Below are 16,298 nucleotides of genomic sequence, written 5' to 3'. Positions count from 1 at the left end.
AATTCTTCTATTCCAAATAAACTTTCACTAGTAGAAATTTTCAACAGAAAATCAAATTTGCAGAATTTGCTAAAAAATGGTTTCAAAGTTACTTCTTAATCATTTGTTTCAATGTTTTGAAGAAAACTAAAAAAGGTAAGGTGCACATTATTTTATAGAAAACATCTGGGTGAAGAAGACAAGCAGTCCTCTGGGAAACTTTATGAAATAAACATTTTAATCAATGCTGCATTATTTTCAGTTAGAGATACAACTCACTTATGATCCCAGGAACACTTTCTATTACATTTAAAACCTAAATAATTTGAAGAGTGAATTGGGTCACTGCAGCAAGATTTGGTACTCTCCTGGTGGCTCTTTCATTTCCCAATCAATGAAAAAAGGGAAGCATGAATTACCATTTCAATCAAGGGAGCTAATAAACCTAGAAGTAGAATGAGCTGTGAGAATTTACACATTTCATTCAAAAACGTTCCCATAGAAAAAAAATTCCAGGAAACTCTCCTTCTCCTTACCTTTCGTTAATTGCAAAATAGACACATTTCCAGGAGCAAGGAGTTGCTGAGAGTTTATCTAGAGCTCACCTCAAGGCACTGGACCATCATTCCCCTGCACCCGGTGCTCACACTGCCTGGGCCATCAGTTGAGAGCACACAGCCTTCGTTTCCACAGCAGGTGTCTTTGAATTTCCCTTTGAGGCTCTTTCTCCTTTTCTCCCTCAATTTCTCCTGCTGTAAACTTTGATTGGAGCTACAGCAAAGCATTATCTTCCTAAAGGTTAAACAGGAAAGTAGAAAAACTTGCAATCTCCATAAAACAGCCCAAGTTTGCGCCAAGCCACCTCCAGGAGAGACCAAACATGCTGATCAGGGGTGAGGATAGTCTAACCTCAAAGAACTTCAAAGACTTCAGCCCAAGTAGTAATGACTAGGAAGGAGCACTCCAAAAAGGCATCACGCTCCAATGGCAAGAGGTTGGTTCTAGGTCAGAGAAACCTGGCACGTGCAGCCTATTGGCTGTCAGATCTTGGGCAAGTTACTTGACTTCTCTGAGCTTCACTTTCATCATCTATATAATGGTAATGGTAAAATGGCAATTACGTTGGCTGGGAGCATGGTTGACACAAGAATTAGGAAGAATTAATGGAAAGGATCTTGCTTAGAGTAAAAACATCTACCAATGGTAGCAATATTTCTATCTTTATTTCCCAAACACAGTACCCTGCACAAAATTAGGGTTAATAAATATTGTGGAAATGAGGGATGGAGGGAGAGAAGGGGGGAGCAGGGAGAAAGGAAGAGGAAAGAAAGAGCTTTGAAAAAGATTCAAGGTTAGCACAGAGAAAAGTATTTCACTCTTTTTAATTAATAACTTTTTGATTATATATATATATATATATATATATATATATATATATATATTAGTTTCTTTAATACCATGGACCGGGGACACCGTGGAATGTTAGCCAGCACCATAGATCCTGCAGATCAGAGGCTTCTGACTGCAGAAGCCTTTCACTCCCCTTTATAGCAGTTATGTTCATCTTCGCTCTTACAGCTACAGGTCATCACCCGGGCTCTGCTATCCCCGACCCTCTCATCTCTGCTGACACCAGGAAGCCCAGTTCCATGGTGGTTTCTCCTGCCATCAACCCCAGTCTACAAAGGACAACCACTATGGAGCCTCTCTGGGGGCAAGTGCCCCTACCTAGTGCTTTCCTTAGCGCTTCAGTGAAGGGAGTGTCCGCTGAACCTCCAGGTGAACAGAGCCAGCTGATGAGTTCTTGGGTCTTATGTAATAAATCCATTCCAGCAGGCCCACCTCCCTGAGCCTTTTATCCACAAATATTCTCCCAGGACAGTTCTGGCATCTTCTCTCCATTAATATAAGCCACCGTTTCCCCCAAGCTTTAAAGAGCCATCCCAACAGCTCAGTGGGACCAGACCCAGGTGCCCTAGTAAGGATGTTAAGTCCTGATTCATGGGAGAATGTGCCCATTAAAAAAACTCTTATCCAGGAGGCCAACATTTTTGGACTGAATCAATGGGTTCTCTTGCTCTCTCCCTTCCCATTCAATTCTGCTGAAAATCAGGGTGTGGAGCAGAGTGAGATTGGGGTACTTTCTCCCCCACCTCCCTCCCCACCAGGCCTCGAACTGGGGCTCCTGGGTCATCCTAAGAAAGATTGCAGCTCCCATCAGGCGTTCCTTTTCCACTCTCCCTAGGGTCTGATAATCACTCCCTCTTCTCCTTCAGCCTAGGATGTTCATTGCTTCTAAACAAGTATTCAGTGTTTTATCACACCTTGTTGGTTTCCTTAACTCTGCCCACACATTTATAAATAGCATCTTCCTTCAACTGTCCTCAATATTCTGCTGCAGCGTATCCCTTGTTTCCCATCGGGCCCCTTATGGATGCTGTAGTCACCTTCTCTCGGACTGTGGCAAGCCCTTACTGCTTCTGCTTTTCTTCCCTAGGTTTCTTTAAGAAGCAGCCCTTTCTATCAGAAAATTCTGAGGGAAGTTCTTAGGGATGAGCTAAAAACACTTGAGAGGCGCCACCCTGTGTTGTCCCTAATCACTCAACGACTTTCTATGTGAGAATGACTTTCTTGCCTGCTAACAGATCTGCACTAAAGACTGGGATGGATTTTGCTCATGTCCTTTGTCCCCAGATGTCCGCCTCCGCATCCGTCCTCGACCATCAGTCCCAACATTCACTTTACTATTTTCATGAGGACTTATCCGTTCCTCATTCAAGGAGGGCTCCCGGCGCCCAGCTGGGATATGCCAGGGGTCTGAGTCCCGACTGAGCCATCTTCGGGACTCATGTAGCCAGTCACTTGTCTGTGTCCCTTCCTAAACGTGACATCCTAAGTTAATGTGTAAGTAAAAGTAGTTTTGAAGTTCATTTTGAGGGTGTTTGCTATTGTTAAAGTATATTAAAGACTAAAAAGACTTTTTTGAAAGTTTTCATGAATTCAAAAGACAGAGGACATGCTTTATTGGCATTAATACAGATTTTCTTGGCATATCATGAAAAAGGAACAAAGTTCACTTCAACCCCAAAATGTCAGAATTAAAGACACTTGCATAATACCAGAGTAAAAAAAAAAAAAAAAAAAAAAGGCACAGAGAATCAGCTGCTGTAAGATTTTAGAGAGCGCAAGAGCTAGACCATCACAGACTTCCCCTGAGCCAGCAGTGCAGCTTTACCCCGACAAACGCGCAACATTTCTGAGTTTAAAAAATCACAACTTAAATTTAAAATATGCTAAATGGAAAAGGATATTTGTGATTAATCATTTGGGGCCTGGCTTCGGGAGAACATCACATGAGTCTAAAACCAGAGTTGAGCTGCAACATCTTTAAACATAAATGATGGCTTTAGTTACATAGTTTTTTCTGAAGGTTTGTTTTTGTTTGGGTTTGTTTGTTGTTTTTTTTTTTTTAAGTCACAAAGGGGCCTCTTTATTAAGGACTTTGAGAATTTTGCTTGGGAAAAGAATCACCCAGAACCGAATGTTTCTCAACATCAGCTACTATTGCCCTCCCTTTTTAATCTGAGCGGTCTCTGTTTCTTGTGTAGATAAGTTCTCAGTTAAAAACCAGAAGGGAATATTTTCTCGAAGGAAGCTTGCAACTGGATTTTCTTTGGGGGCATGAGGACGAAGCATTGGTTTTATTGATTTCTGGCCCTTTGATCACACATCTAGCTGCAGACCAATTGTTAAATAAGACATGAGAAGGTAAAGACTTTCTAGACTCATTTCCTAATTACTCCCACTGCATTTAAACCATTGGCATATTATAAATGCAGATTGGAGGAGGATTGTGATCTATGCAAATTATGTTCTGAGATTCAAGGTAAAGACAAAATAATTTGCAAGTGTGTGAACCAGAGAAATTAGTGCAGTGAAAACACAGATACTGTTTTGCATTTTTAGCATCGGTAGGCTGCCTCTGGGCCTTGTGCCCGAGCTGGACCTAAGGGAGACAGGTAACCGCCACAGGGGTGGTCAAAATTAGACAGTGTTCGGATCGAGCGGGAGAGCTGCTCATGCTGGCTGTGCGGGTGGGTCCGTGAGGCTCAAGGCCTCCAGCGGTGTTCTGCCGGCCACACCAGCTTCAGAGGGTCTCGCACTCCGTGCTGGCCGTGGAGCAGGCCCCACAGTCACAGCGGACAGCCACAGGGTAGGTGTAGAAGGGGTCCACTCCAGGGGCACAATTGGGCAGCTTGACCGTCACTTGTCTGGTCTCGTTGTAGGTACAGACTCGATGATGGGCTTCAATGTAGGGGGGCTCCAGAATGGGCTTCTGTCCCCCCCCCGGTAGAAAACAGGGAACCCATTAGAACATACCATCTTGTTTCTTGTTCTCAGTACCATTTATCACTTTCAGAAATTAACTCGCTAGTCATTTGTTTACCTGTGAAATCTCTCCCCTCCCAGTAGAAGATAAATTCCTGAAAGCAGCAACCTCCTTTCTGTACCATATCCTGAGCTCCCAAAAGAGCCCAGGGCACATAGCAAGTGCTCAATAAATATGTAGCAAATGAATAATCCCGATCATTGCAAAAAATCTTCTAACAGGTCTCTCTTCTACCAGCACCCCCTATAGTCTCTTTATGACACCGGAGCCCCAAGTGATTCTTTTAAAATTAAGTCAGATCTTATCTCTTCTCTGCTCAAAGCCCCAGTGATTTCCCATCTCACTCAGAGTAAAAGTCAAAGATGTTCACCCTCCAGACCCTCCATCATCTCCCCCGCACCCACACCCGCACCCTCTGCTATGTCTCTTGCCTCCCTGTCTTGCTGCCTTCCTCGCTCTGCTCCGGCCACAGTAGTCTCCTGATTGTTCCTCAGTCCCACTCTGGAGTCTTTGCCCTGTTAATCCCAGTGCCCAGAACATTCTTCTCCCTTATGATTGACTCCTTCGCCAGCCTGCCATTTTGTTCAACACAGAAGCCTTTCCTGGCCATCTTTAAAATCGCAACATCCCACCTCCACAGCTTGCCACGTCCCCGCCCTCTTCCTGCTTTATCCTTTTCTCCATAGCACCTGTCTGGACCATGTGACACATTATATATTGTATTTATTTGTGTTGTGTTTCTCCCACTCTAGAAAGGAACCTCCATTAGGACAGGGACTTTTGCCCATTTTACTCACTGCGGCGCTTCTACTACCTAGAGTAGTCCCTGTCACCCAGGAAGTTCTCAATCATTATTGTTGAATCAATGACAGAAAACAGAGCAAGGCAGGTTCCAGAATGCCCTGTGTGCTGTTCTGATCATCAAAGGATTCACTTACTGCCTTCAACCTTTTATAAATCTTGAACTCCAAGATAATTTTATAAAGAGCATAGAGATGATGAAATCAGCACAAAATAGTAGTTAAAATCTCAAGCCGTGGAATGGAGCCCCCACCTTCCAGTAATTCGCCAAAATGACCAACACAGATGAGAGGCACCCGCTCTATGCTCTCTAGGCATTTTAGAAAATATGGAGTTGTTCCCTTGGTCACATACTGGCAAATCCACAAGAAAGGTGATTCTGTGGACATCCAGGGAACAGGCACTGTTCCAAAAGGAGTGCCCTCCAAATGTTACCATGGCAAATCTGGAAGAGTCTACAGTGTTATCCAACTTGCTGTTGTTGTTGCTTAACCTGTTACAAACAGGTTAAGGGTAAGATTCTTACCAAGAGGATGAATGTACATATTGAGCACATTAAGCACTCGAAGAGCCAAGATAGCTTCCTAAAAGCACGTGAAGGAAAATGATCAGAAAAAGAAGGAAGCCAAAGAGAAAGTTACTTGGGTTCAACCAAAGCGCCAGCCTGCTCCACCCAGAGAAGCACGCTTTGTGAGAACCAATGGAAAGGAGCCTGAACTGGTGCAACCCATTCCCTATGATCTCATGGCAGGATAAGTATAAAAATAAATAAATAAATAAATAAAAGACCACAAGAGTGTGTAAAAAACAATTTTCAAATCCTGTAATCAGACCCTTAACCTTGGGTCCCTCTTGTGCCACTCGCTGAAGATTTTGGAAAGTCCACTTAACTTCTCGAAGCTTCAGACTCCTCATCTGTAAAACAAAATCTCCACCTCACAGCCTCATTATAGAGATAAGGTAGGATGACATATGTAATGTGTGATGCCCAGCACCACGTAAGTGTTCAGTAAATGTCATCTCTTGTTCTTATCAGAGCTGTTGTAAGAGTAAGGAAGTAATAATAAAAGTAGCAACTTACAAGCTTTCAAAAAACAATGCCTTCACTTGTATCGGGTACAGAAAATATGTGTAATGGAGGCCCAGGATTAAGTTCTTCTGAACATCATGGGAATGATGGCTTTGCCTTTGCTGAGGACTATGTGGAAGAGCTCAACTTAATATCACTGCTTCCTCCTCCTTTTCAGGAAGCATTGGACCATGTCCTCTTACCCTCAGAAATCTGGAATCTCAAGCAGAGTTGCCAGATAAAATCTAAGACACTCAGTAATATTTGAATATCAAATAAACAACAAAAAATTTTTAGTGTAAATTATGTCCCAAATATTGCCTGGGGCAGACTTATAACAAAAAAACAATTGTTTATCTCTCATTCACATTTAACTGGCATCATGGTCTGGTTTGGTTGGGTTTTTGTTTTTGTTTTTTGCGGGGTTTTTTTGTTTGTTTGTTTGTTTGTTTGTTTGTTTTGATAAATCTGGCAACCCTAAACCCAGGCCATGAGCAAAGGCTATTTTCAGCAATGTTCCAGCTTTTAAGTAAATCCAGCTACTTTGTTGTCACAGACATCCTCATTTTAGACACGCTCTCCAGTTAAGTTCCCAAAAATAAGTGCTTTATATCTCAGAAACTTTCAGATTACTGGGGAAATAAATCTCATTCTTTTATTTATTTTCTATAAGTAACCTCCCTGTACATATAGTACAGTAAAGCATAAATAAAAGCTGGCTAACATGAAGGAGAATCTTGTTCTCTAATGGTCTTGGTGCTTCCATTTCTCCAGTGAGAACATAGTCCCTGACCTCCTGTGAGTGACCAAGATCCCATTAAAGACGTTCATCAATTTTTAAAGAGAAGAGGAAAATGAGCCAAATTGAAGGAAACACAGTTTGAAATTTGGGCCCAGAAAGAGCTCCAAGGAGCTGAGAAATGAACTTTGAGGAGGGGTACGCATGGCCAGGCCAAGCCCTGAATGTGAGAAGATGTCAAAGTTCCCCAAGTAAGTTTGATGTCAAGACACAGTCATGGTATCCTTAGCAGTTGAATTTTCATTCAGCTATTAGGTCTTATGTCCCTGGATGATGCAAAAAATACAGCAAATTAGGTGGAGTAGTTTTATTTAATTTGGAGACTTCATCACCATAACCTAATCCATTCACTGGGCCATAATTTTATCCAAGTGATAGGTTGCTCTCTGAGTCCCTGAATAGATGGCTATTTTTTCTCATGGCAGTGTCCTCTCGTGGTGCTCATGGACTTCTAAGTTGGCATCAATTAGGCTAAAAGATGTATGACTCCAGATAGAGGTCAGTCCCTCTATCTAATTATAAATATAAACTATATTTATAATTCAACAAATATATATTGAATATCTTGTTCGTACATGACACTTCAACAAGCCCTATCAAAGGCACAAGAATGAAACTCATCTCCTAAAAAAAAAAAAAAAAAAAAAAAACTTAGAATCGAGTGTCGTGTGGTGGGGAAAAGTAAGACAAAAGGTAAACTAGAGTCAGGACTGACCAGGGAGTCAGAAAACCTCTAGGGGAGGAGATGGCCCTGGACGCAAACATCAAAGAATATATTGAATAATGACAGATGGAAATGAGAAGGGATATGAGAAAAGAACCAAATGTGAGATTTCATGCGGGGTGTTTAATAAAACTTTTCAAAATCAGTCTGACAAGACCAGAGCTCAGGACATGGGTAGACATTGGGAAAATGGGCAAACTTCATATTGCTGAGGACCTTGGAAGTTGGCTTTGGAATTTGTAATAGTGGGTGCTTGCTCATTAAAAGGTTTTTGAACTGGGGTGACAAATCAGAGCTGGAGCTTCATTAGTAACCAACTCGGGCCTCAGTACAAAGAGTTAACAGTCACTCCACGGTGTCATGGACACTCTATGCTGAATGGGCCTCTTTTCTTCCCACCTTGCAAACACCTCCTCACCTCAGCCCAGGAGGGTTCTAACTTTGTCTAAGATTTTTAACCTCATTTTAAATGTGATGCCTCTTAAAAGGCTGGATATCATTGAATACAAAGGGATTTTGTGGATATGTCTGTGACAATCCCTGAGGTCCCCCCAAATTGCAGTGGGGAGCTGGGGCAGGGCAACGCTGTGCACGAGCCACTGAGGGAAGAACTGAGGACCCACCCTCACCTGCTAGATAGCTTAAGGCCTATCTCTTGTTAATTGGCTGGCTATGTCACAGGTAGAAGAATATAGAGAAATTTGGGGGACATGCTTGAACCAATGATTTATTCCCAACTTTCTACTGACTGTCTACATAACTCTGCAGTCACTCACTCCTTGATTTCCTCCATGTCATCTGTAAAATGGATAGAATAATAGCACATCTCAACCTCCCAGAAATGGTTCCCACGTATACAGATATGTAAATACAAATATTAATTTTATCAATGCTTTGTTAGAGGGGCAAGATCATGCTTCTTTCAGATTATTTTTGGAGAATGCCAAATAATTGTCATTAAAAAAAAATTCCACAGGAATGCCCCCACTCTACCTCATTTTATTTAAAAAGTGAATGCAGGAGTCAACCCAGGTGGCTGGCCCTGAAGGCTTTGTCACCTGCTCCTGCCTTGAGACTTACCTCCCAGGTTTCACAGCGGCCCCAGCAGGCATCCGTGGTGATCCGAAGGCCCCTGCAGCCTGGCTTTTTGGCCAGGAAAGTAAACTCCCTCACAGCACAGCCCACAAAGGTGAGCAGGTCCCCATTGGAGGTGCTGAGGACACAGCTGCAGCCAGCCAGGAGGAAGAAGGCCATGGGGCCAAGGAAAAGGTATGCCAGCTTCATGGTGTTCCTCCAGAAAGGGAAAGGAAAGAGAGTTTATTAAGAGAGCCAGCTTCCCAGGGCACCTGGGTGACTCAGTCAGTTAAGCGAAGGACTCTTGGTTTCAGCTCAGGTCGTGATCTCATGGTCGTGAGATCGGGCCCCCACATCAGGCTCTGCACTCAGCAGAGTCTGCTTGAGATTCTCTCTCCCTCTGCCCCCCCACTTGTGCTCACTCTCACTCTCTCTGAAATAAATAAGTCTTAAAAAATTGTTTTAAAAATTAAAAAGAGCGAGCTCCCCTCCAGGGGGTGACCAGTGATATGATGGTCACTGTCAAAGGCATTTTGCTTACTTAGCATTTCAGAAGAAATGAGCCAAGAAAGCGTAAATGCCCACAAACACCAACATAGGTGCCCACATTTTCCTCTGACTCCAGCATGGTTTCCATGGACCCATTGTGCTCACTAGACCCCTAACTCCTCCCAGGGCATCCTCAGGCTTTTTCTTATTGCTACCCAACTGCTGGACTTGACTCACATGTTAGAGAGGCTTGTTCCAATGGTCTCTTCAAAATAAATGCAAAATATGAGTCACACCAAAAGTAATGCATATCCTAACATTCTCCATGAACACAGAAATTATTTTTATTCAGATCTAGGGTATTTGGTGCCATGTTCTCTGCCTGCTCAAAATCATATTTTCAGTGTCATGGATGGGGAATGAGAGGGGCATTGGTAAATAAAAATTGTATGCCCAGATGTATTGTTACTAACCCAGCCCACCACAAAACACTGATGTGCATAAGATATTATGAATCCTAGTACCTGACTTGGTAGCATTCATAAAAATGTATCCTATTAGTTACCAATAGCCCTGCTCTATGCCTCCACTGTAATAGTCACCTGGTTGTGATTCAACTTAAATCCACATATTGGAAAGCATTGGAAGTGTTTAAAACCTAATCCCAATCTACTGTCAAGTCTATCCTCTCTGAGTCATAGTGATTTTCTGTGCTTTTCCAGGAGCCAGAGACATTCCCTGCACACTCGGCCCACGGGACAGAACATACCTGGATGTTAAAGTGAGAGTGGGCACTGCATTTATGGAATGTCCTCCATTCATTATTGCTTCAAATAATTCATTATTGCTGCAAAATTATTCATTTTCAAATCTGATCTCTCAGTCTCATCTACTTTTACTGATCCATCTCTGATCTGTCCCCTTAGCAGGGCTCTTTCGACTTCCCTTCCGGTGGAATGAAGTTACAAATATGGAGAAGCACTTACCTGATCTTGCTGGAGCTAACTCCTTTTAGAGCTCACACTTGTACCCAAGAGGTCAGAAAATCACAATGAGTGATAGAAGTTTGCTCTGGGTAAATGTCTCTACCCTCTGCTACCAGGCTGCTTGACTGCTCAAATATATAGGAAGGGTCTTGTCAATCAAAACAAAAGAGAGGCAGATCCTTACAGGAACCACTAAACACATCAAAGCCTTGGGATATAAAGCCAGTCTCTCTTTTCCAAAACTGATTAACTTAAAGGGTGTTGCTTTGTTTCTTAACATCATCTACTGAAACAGAAAGTTACCTTGGTGGGTGACATAATCCTAGGGAAACAGTCAAAAGTAGTTCACCCGGGGACAAATGCACTGGGGCAAGATGGATTAATTCTCCTTCATGGTAACCACAACTTTCCTTCGAAACAGGTGTTGGTCACTAGCAGTTCACAGCAAACTCTTTCCCTTAACTCACAACACATTTCAATACATTGAAAATAACAAAACAATAATTCTTCCTGGAAAGAACACAGGATCACTAACTGAAAAGATGGCACTCACAGTAAGAAGAAACCTTTGAAGGTCTTAAAAATTAGTTAAGGATTAGCTAATATTAATAACATTTTTAAATGAGTCTTATAGGAAAAAAAAAAAAAACACACCAAGACATCCAAAGAGATTCTCCTCTTCTGGCACAGGAATTAAAGAGGACTTTTTATTTCTTCTATATGGTTTTCAGCATTTTTCACATTTTCTACATTGGGGAGGCTTTTAGAACAGAACATCAATTGATACTGACACTTTAAGAATTAAAATAAACCAATAAGTATACATTTGTGCTATGTGTAATGCTATTCAATGCTATTCTAACGGAAATGTTTCATTAGACTTCTGCTTCTAGAAAGTCTAAACTAAAAAGCAATAGTATTCTTTATGAGCATGGGACACCATTTATAATCCAATCTGCAACAGTAGTGTACAAATGGATTAAAAACTTCATTGGTCATGGCATTATTCTGGGTGCTCTAAAAAATAAATGAAAGAGACATCATCCCTGCCCTTAGGAGTTTACATATCACAGCAAATAACAACATAGCCAGAGACATTTAAGATGCACATTACACAAATAAATACTACATTAAGAAGTTAAAGCATATCTGTTTCCTGCAAAGAGAAGTGTTCTTTAAATATATGTTACTCGTTCAGGGCTTGATTTTTTCCAAAACGTGTAACAACCCTCAGTGAATCCATTGCTTGACCATCAATATACTCACCTCTAGATTCAGTTATGATATGTGTTTTATAGAAAATTGAATGGAGCTTGGAATAAAGGACTTTCTCCAGCCCTTGAGCCTGTGAGTAGCATAACCAGAACTAGGGTCCTGTGGGACAGAAGCTTACTTGGTGTGATCTTAACTCACTTAAAGTTCGCCAGTTGGTGGTGAGCTGCCATCCTGGGCTGTGTTTCTGAAGAGAACTAACTCTTCAGCCCTTTTGCATTAGACCTGAAACATACATACTTGTGTCTGTACTGTCACAAGATAAAGACAACAAAGAGAAGCCAAGAGTACCTTTTCTTTACAATCTCCAGTTTCCTTATAATGGAGAACTGAGCATCACACCTACCCCCCATCAGCATTAACCTTGTAAGAATGACAATTTATAGTCACTGAGCACCTACTACGTAGAAGGCTCCATAGAATCTGCTGTGTTGTCATATATGTTATCTCTCAATCTTACAACACTTCTGTAAATCAATGATTTTTTTCTCCTTTTTCCATTGGGAGAAATAGAGGTTCAGTTATTTTGCAGTCTGCCCCCTTCCAAAGCCTTTGACAGCACTGAGGATGGTAAATAAGTTGGTTTCATCTCTACAACCAAGTGTTGAAGGTGCGGCCTGGGACACTGCATTAAGAAGAACTCTGAATGGTCACAGTGCAGAGGGCAGCGGCTCATCGGCTTCATCATGGATGTAGAGAAAGGGAATGATGTATAGATGCCACTTTTTTGCCATCCTTGTGCCATGCCCTGCCACTTACCTCCCTACAAGCAGAGCGAGAGGTTGCCGTGTGATTTCAAAGGCTACCCAAGGCTCTGGTACCTACAGAATATCGTGGTGCCATAGTGTGTGTATCTGCTACCTTCCTTTCCAACTCCATGGACGTCCCCACTACTGAAGTTACTCTCCTGAGGTAGCAAAGATGTGGGTGATGTCTCTCCAAGTGCAAGCCCTGGAGAATCTTCTCTCAACTTGTTCGAGTTTCATCTTCATATGAACTCACTGTGACCTTGGAGGATGAGTCACAAGAAACAGCTTCACTAGGGATACGGAAGGAGAGGGAAGAGGGGGCCTAGAGGAGCCTGGGAGGGCATGACAACAAAGGAAGAATGGGCCGAGGGTCGGTGCCTTGAAGAGGAGACGGGCAACTGAGGCCTGGTCCAGGGAGGGCAGCCCCAGACAGGGAGGGCCCGGGGGTGGGCAACATGTGCAGGCGACGAAGACATTGCAAGAGCCTGGCAACTCGCTCCCCTGGCTCAGCCACGCTGACTGTCAATGGTGCAGCTTCCTCTGTGACTGACTTGGGCAGGTCACTTCGCTCAGCCTCAATGTCGTCATCTGTAACATGATGGGGTTGGACCCCATGACTCCTAAGGCCCTTCCTCGCACCAAAATTTAAAGGTTGGCAAACTCTTTTATGAACAGAACCAGCTGAGAGCAAGTCAGATGGAGAATCCAAAGGTTCATATTACAATAAAGTCTTCCAGATTAGTGTTCAACTCTTGACTCTGACACGTGTCAACTTGTGATCTTGGACAAGTCTCATAACCCCCTGGGTCTCAGCCTTCCACAAAACTAAAAATGCCTTCTTCACAGGGTTCATGTGAGGATTCTGCAAAATAACATCTATAGGGACGCCTGGGTGGCTCAGTCAGTTAAGCATCTGCCTTCAGCTCAGGTCATGATCCCAGGGTCCTGGGATTAAGCCCCTTGTTGGCTCCCTGCTCAGTGGGGAGCCTGCTTCTCCCTCTGCCTCTGCCTCTACCCACCACCCACCCGCTTGTGTCACTCTCTCTTGTGTGCTCTCTCTCAAATAAATACTTTTTAAAAAAAAATAACATCTATAAATTGTTTATCTCAGTGCTTGATACCTGAGAAGCAGGCAACAAATGTTGTTTCTCTTTCTTTCCCATCATCATTGTGTACCTCCAAGAAATAAAAAGGTGCCAATAAGAAATTATGTCACACCATTAATTGTTAGGCATGCCCTGATTTCAAAGGTATTAAATATGGGGGAAATGTGAGCCTGAGAATAGAGGAAGCAGTCTTTGGGGGCTAGGAGACCCTACCAGCATCCTGAAACCAGGAGACATGGGGTGGCAGCAAGCTTGCTTCCCCAGGCAGCTTGTGGGGTTTTCATCTGATGCTAAAATTAACAACACATTTTTCAGTATGAAAAAAGTCTGGAGTGTAAGATTTAGTCTTGAAGGTCCAACTCTCACACTTTGGGAGGTACATGCTTTATTATGGTTCCAAAATTCAACATATGAATAAATCTTTATGAATATCCCAAACAATTTCAGTGCTGACCAAGAAGAGAGTCAGATTAACTGAGCCAACCAACGCATGGTGAACAACCCACTCTGTTCCACGGGTACTAAGCGAGGGCCCACAGGAACAAAGCTGTTCGCTCAATAACTTACAATGATCTCTTAGGAGTTAAGAAGAGTTGTGCGTGCTCTGGTAGGTTTTTCCCCATTGTCCTCTCAGAATTCACAATGCTCTATCCAAGGGTCAAATTAATTAGCATCATGCCTCCTGCGGATGAATAAAAAAACCACGAATGAAGCGATGTGTTTCAAGGGATTAATAGAATTAGTGATTTTCTGCAAACAGATACAAGGAAGGTCAGCCTAGGACTTTACAAAATTGTATGTTGCTTTTAATATCCCTTATTTACAGGGGGAGAAAAAATCTGGGTTTACAAATGAAGACAAATGGTGAAGTCTTGAAAGAAATTAATTTTATTGAAAAGACATTTCTTCCTTTCAAAGCACTGGGTATTTGTGGGACAGTTCCTCATTTTATTGACTTAAATAGATAATATTTGCCCTAGATGATGGTGTGGTTGCTATGGTAACTTTTTTTTTTTAACGAGACTAAAAATAATGAAGCCTGTGTCTGATTTACTAGGACAAGTCAAGCCTTTCTCCACAACTGTCTGAAAGAAGTATCTGTCAGTTGTCACAGATTTATTTCAGATTAAGGGGCACATGGTTTAGGCGCTGAAGTGGAATGTTTTTATTTCCGCCTGACTCTTCCACTTTTGAAGCTCATAGCTTTGGCTGGCATGGAAGACACATGCCTAATAGAGAGGAACGAGAGGAGCTTAATGAGTCACAAAGAAGCATTCTTTATTTCAAGTGCATCCTGTATTCTCATTGGAATGAGTCCACAAAGCTGCTGGGTCCCCAAATCCTGCATTTGTAATTCCCTAGGCAGTTGCACAGACAAGGCCAAGGTTGTTGTTAGCTAAGCTTCGTCGCAACAGCACCTCATTTGTTCACTGCTGGCTTTAGTCCAGAGAAAGATTCCTAGGACCAGGGCTCCGGAGTGCACACACGTGTCTTTGTGTGCCCGTGCTTAGGCTGGAGTGAAGGGAGGGTGGGGAAAGAAAAGAGAAGAGCTGCTCTACTCTCGAGAGTATTCACTGCCTAATTCAGCACACATTTTGCAAGCAACTTCTCTGTGCCTGGCACAGTCCAGCCCTAGAGTCACTGGGTTCATTAAAAAAAACAAAATGCTGATGTTGGGAGACATGGGAGAATAGCCGACAGCTGAAGGTAATGAGAGATTTCCCTCCTGCTTCCTTTTATCTTTTCTTTCTTCCTTCTTTCTGGCCTTCCAGTGTTAGTGAGTATTACCATGTGTCACACACATGCTCAGTACACGTGATGCAAATATAAATGGACCTACGGACCTGTCCTTAGCCAATAGCCCAGTGAAGATGATAAATAAACCAACGTACGTATGACCTAGAAATTGCACTCTTGGGCATTTATCCCAGGGAAATGGCAATTCATCTTCACACAAAAACCTGTACACAAATGTTCGCAGCAGCTTTATTCATAATAGCTCTAAACTGGAAACAACTCAGGTGTCCTTCACCGGGTAAATAGTTAAATAAACTGTGGCACATCTATACCACAGAATACCACTTAACACTAAAGGATAGAAACACATGACAACTTATGTGAATCTCTGGAGAATCACACTGAGTGAAAAAAGCCAATCCTGAAAATCTATATACTATATAATTCCACTTACGTAACATTCTAAAAATGACAAAATTATAGAGATGGGGAACAGACTAGTGGCTGCCAGGGGTCAGGAGACTCAGTGAAGGAGGGAAGTGGGTGTGGTTATAAAGGGTCAACATGTAGGATTTTTCTGATGATGGAAATGTTCTGTCTCTTGACTGTGGTGGCGGATACAAGAACAAAGCATATAACAAAATTGCAGAGAACTAAATATACACACATTCACAAAATAAGAACAACTGGGTAAATTGAAACAGGGCAGATGACTGTATCAATGTCAGTACCCTGGTTGTGATATTGTACTAGTGCGTTTTATGTATAAAACACATTGTGAGAAACTGAATAAAAGGTGCCCAGGATTTCTCTGTATTATTTCTTTTTTTTTTTAAGATTTTATTTATTTGGCAGAGAGAGATACAGCGAGAGATGGAACACAAGCAAAGGGAGTGGGAAAGGGAGAAGCAGGCTTCCCACTGAGCAGGGAGCCCAATGTGGGGCTCGATCCCAGGACCCTGGGATCATGACCTGAGCCAAAGGCAGATGCTTAACGACTGAGCCACCCAGGCGCCCTCTGTATTATTTCTTACAACCGCATATGAATCTACAATTATCTCAAAATAGAAAGTTTGATTAAAAAATAAATCAACATTTTATTTAGGGGGTGGGCAAAATGGGT

The 16,298-nt window shown here is 42.4% G+C and overlaps 1 protein-coding gene across 1 annotated transcript; it reads right to left on the bottom strand.

Moving 5' to 3' along the window:
• Nucleotides 1-4,126: 4,126 nt before the first annotated feature.
• Nucleotides 4,127-12,505, bottom strand: GPHB5 (glycoprotein hormone subunit beta 5). Its single transcript, XM_028105413.2, has 3 exons — nucleotides 12,438-12,505; nucleotides 8,843-9,047; nucleotides 4,127-4,315 (listed from the first exon to the last, which is right to left on the bottom strand). Exons 2-3 carry the CDS (start codon nucleotides 9,044-9,046, stop codon nucleotides 4,127-4,129), a joined length of 393 nt encoding a protein of 130 aa, XP_027961214.1. The 5' UTR covers nucleotide 9,047; nucleotides 12,438-12,505.
• Nucleotides 12,506-16,298: the final 3,793 nt, after the last annotated feature.

The sequence above is a fragment of the Eumetopias jubatus genome, unplaced genomic scaffold, assembly GCF_037043125.1.
Source record: "Eumetopias jubatus isolate StellerSeaLion01/CBP00866 unplaced genomic scaffold, mEumJub1_p1.0 scaffold_7, whole genome shotgun sequence".
Classification (NCBI taxonomy): domain Eukaryota; kingdom Metazoa; phylum Chordata; class Mammalia; order Carnivora; family Otariidae; genus Eumetopias; species Eumetopias jubatus.
Note: the sequence above shows the minus strand (reverse complement) of the source record. Positions and strands in the feature narration are given on the sequence as shown.

Bases quoted from the DNA above. Each gene is read 5' to 3' on its own strand.
- GPHB5 (XM_028105413.2), bottom strand. From the start codon at position 9,046: ATGAAGCTGGCATACCTTTTCCTTGGCCCCATGGCCTTCTTCCTCCTG. The intron at 4,316-8,842 runs GTAAGTCTCAAG...GGGGGGGGACAG, and splicing joins GCCGCTGTGAAACCTGGGAG to AAGCCCATTCTGGAGCCCCC.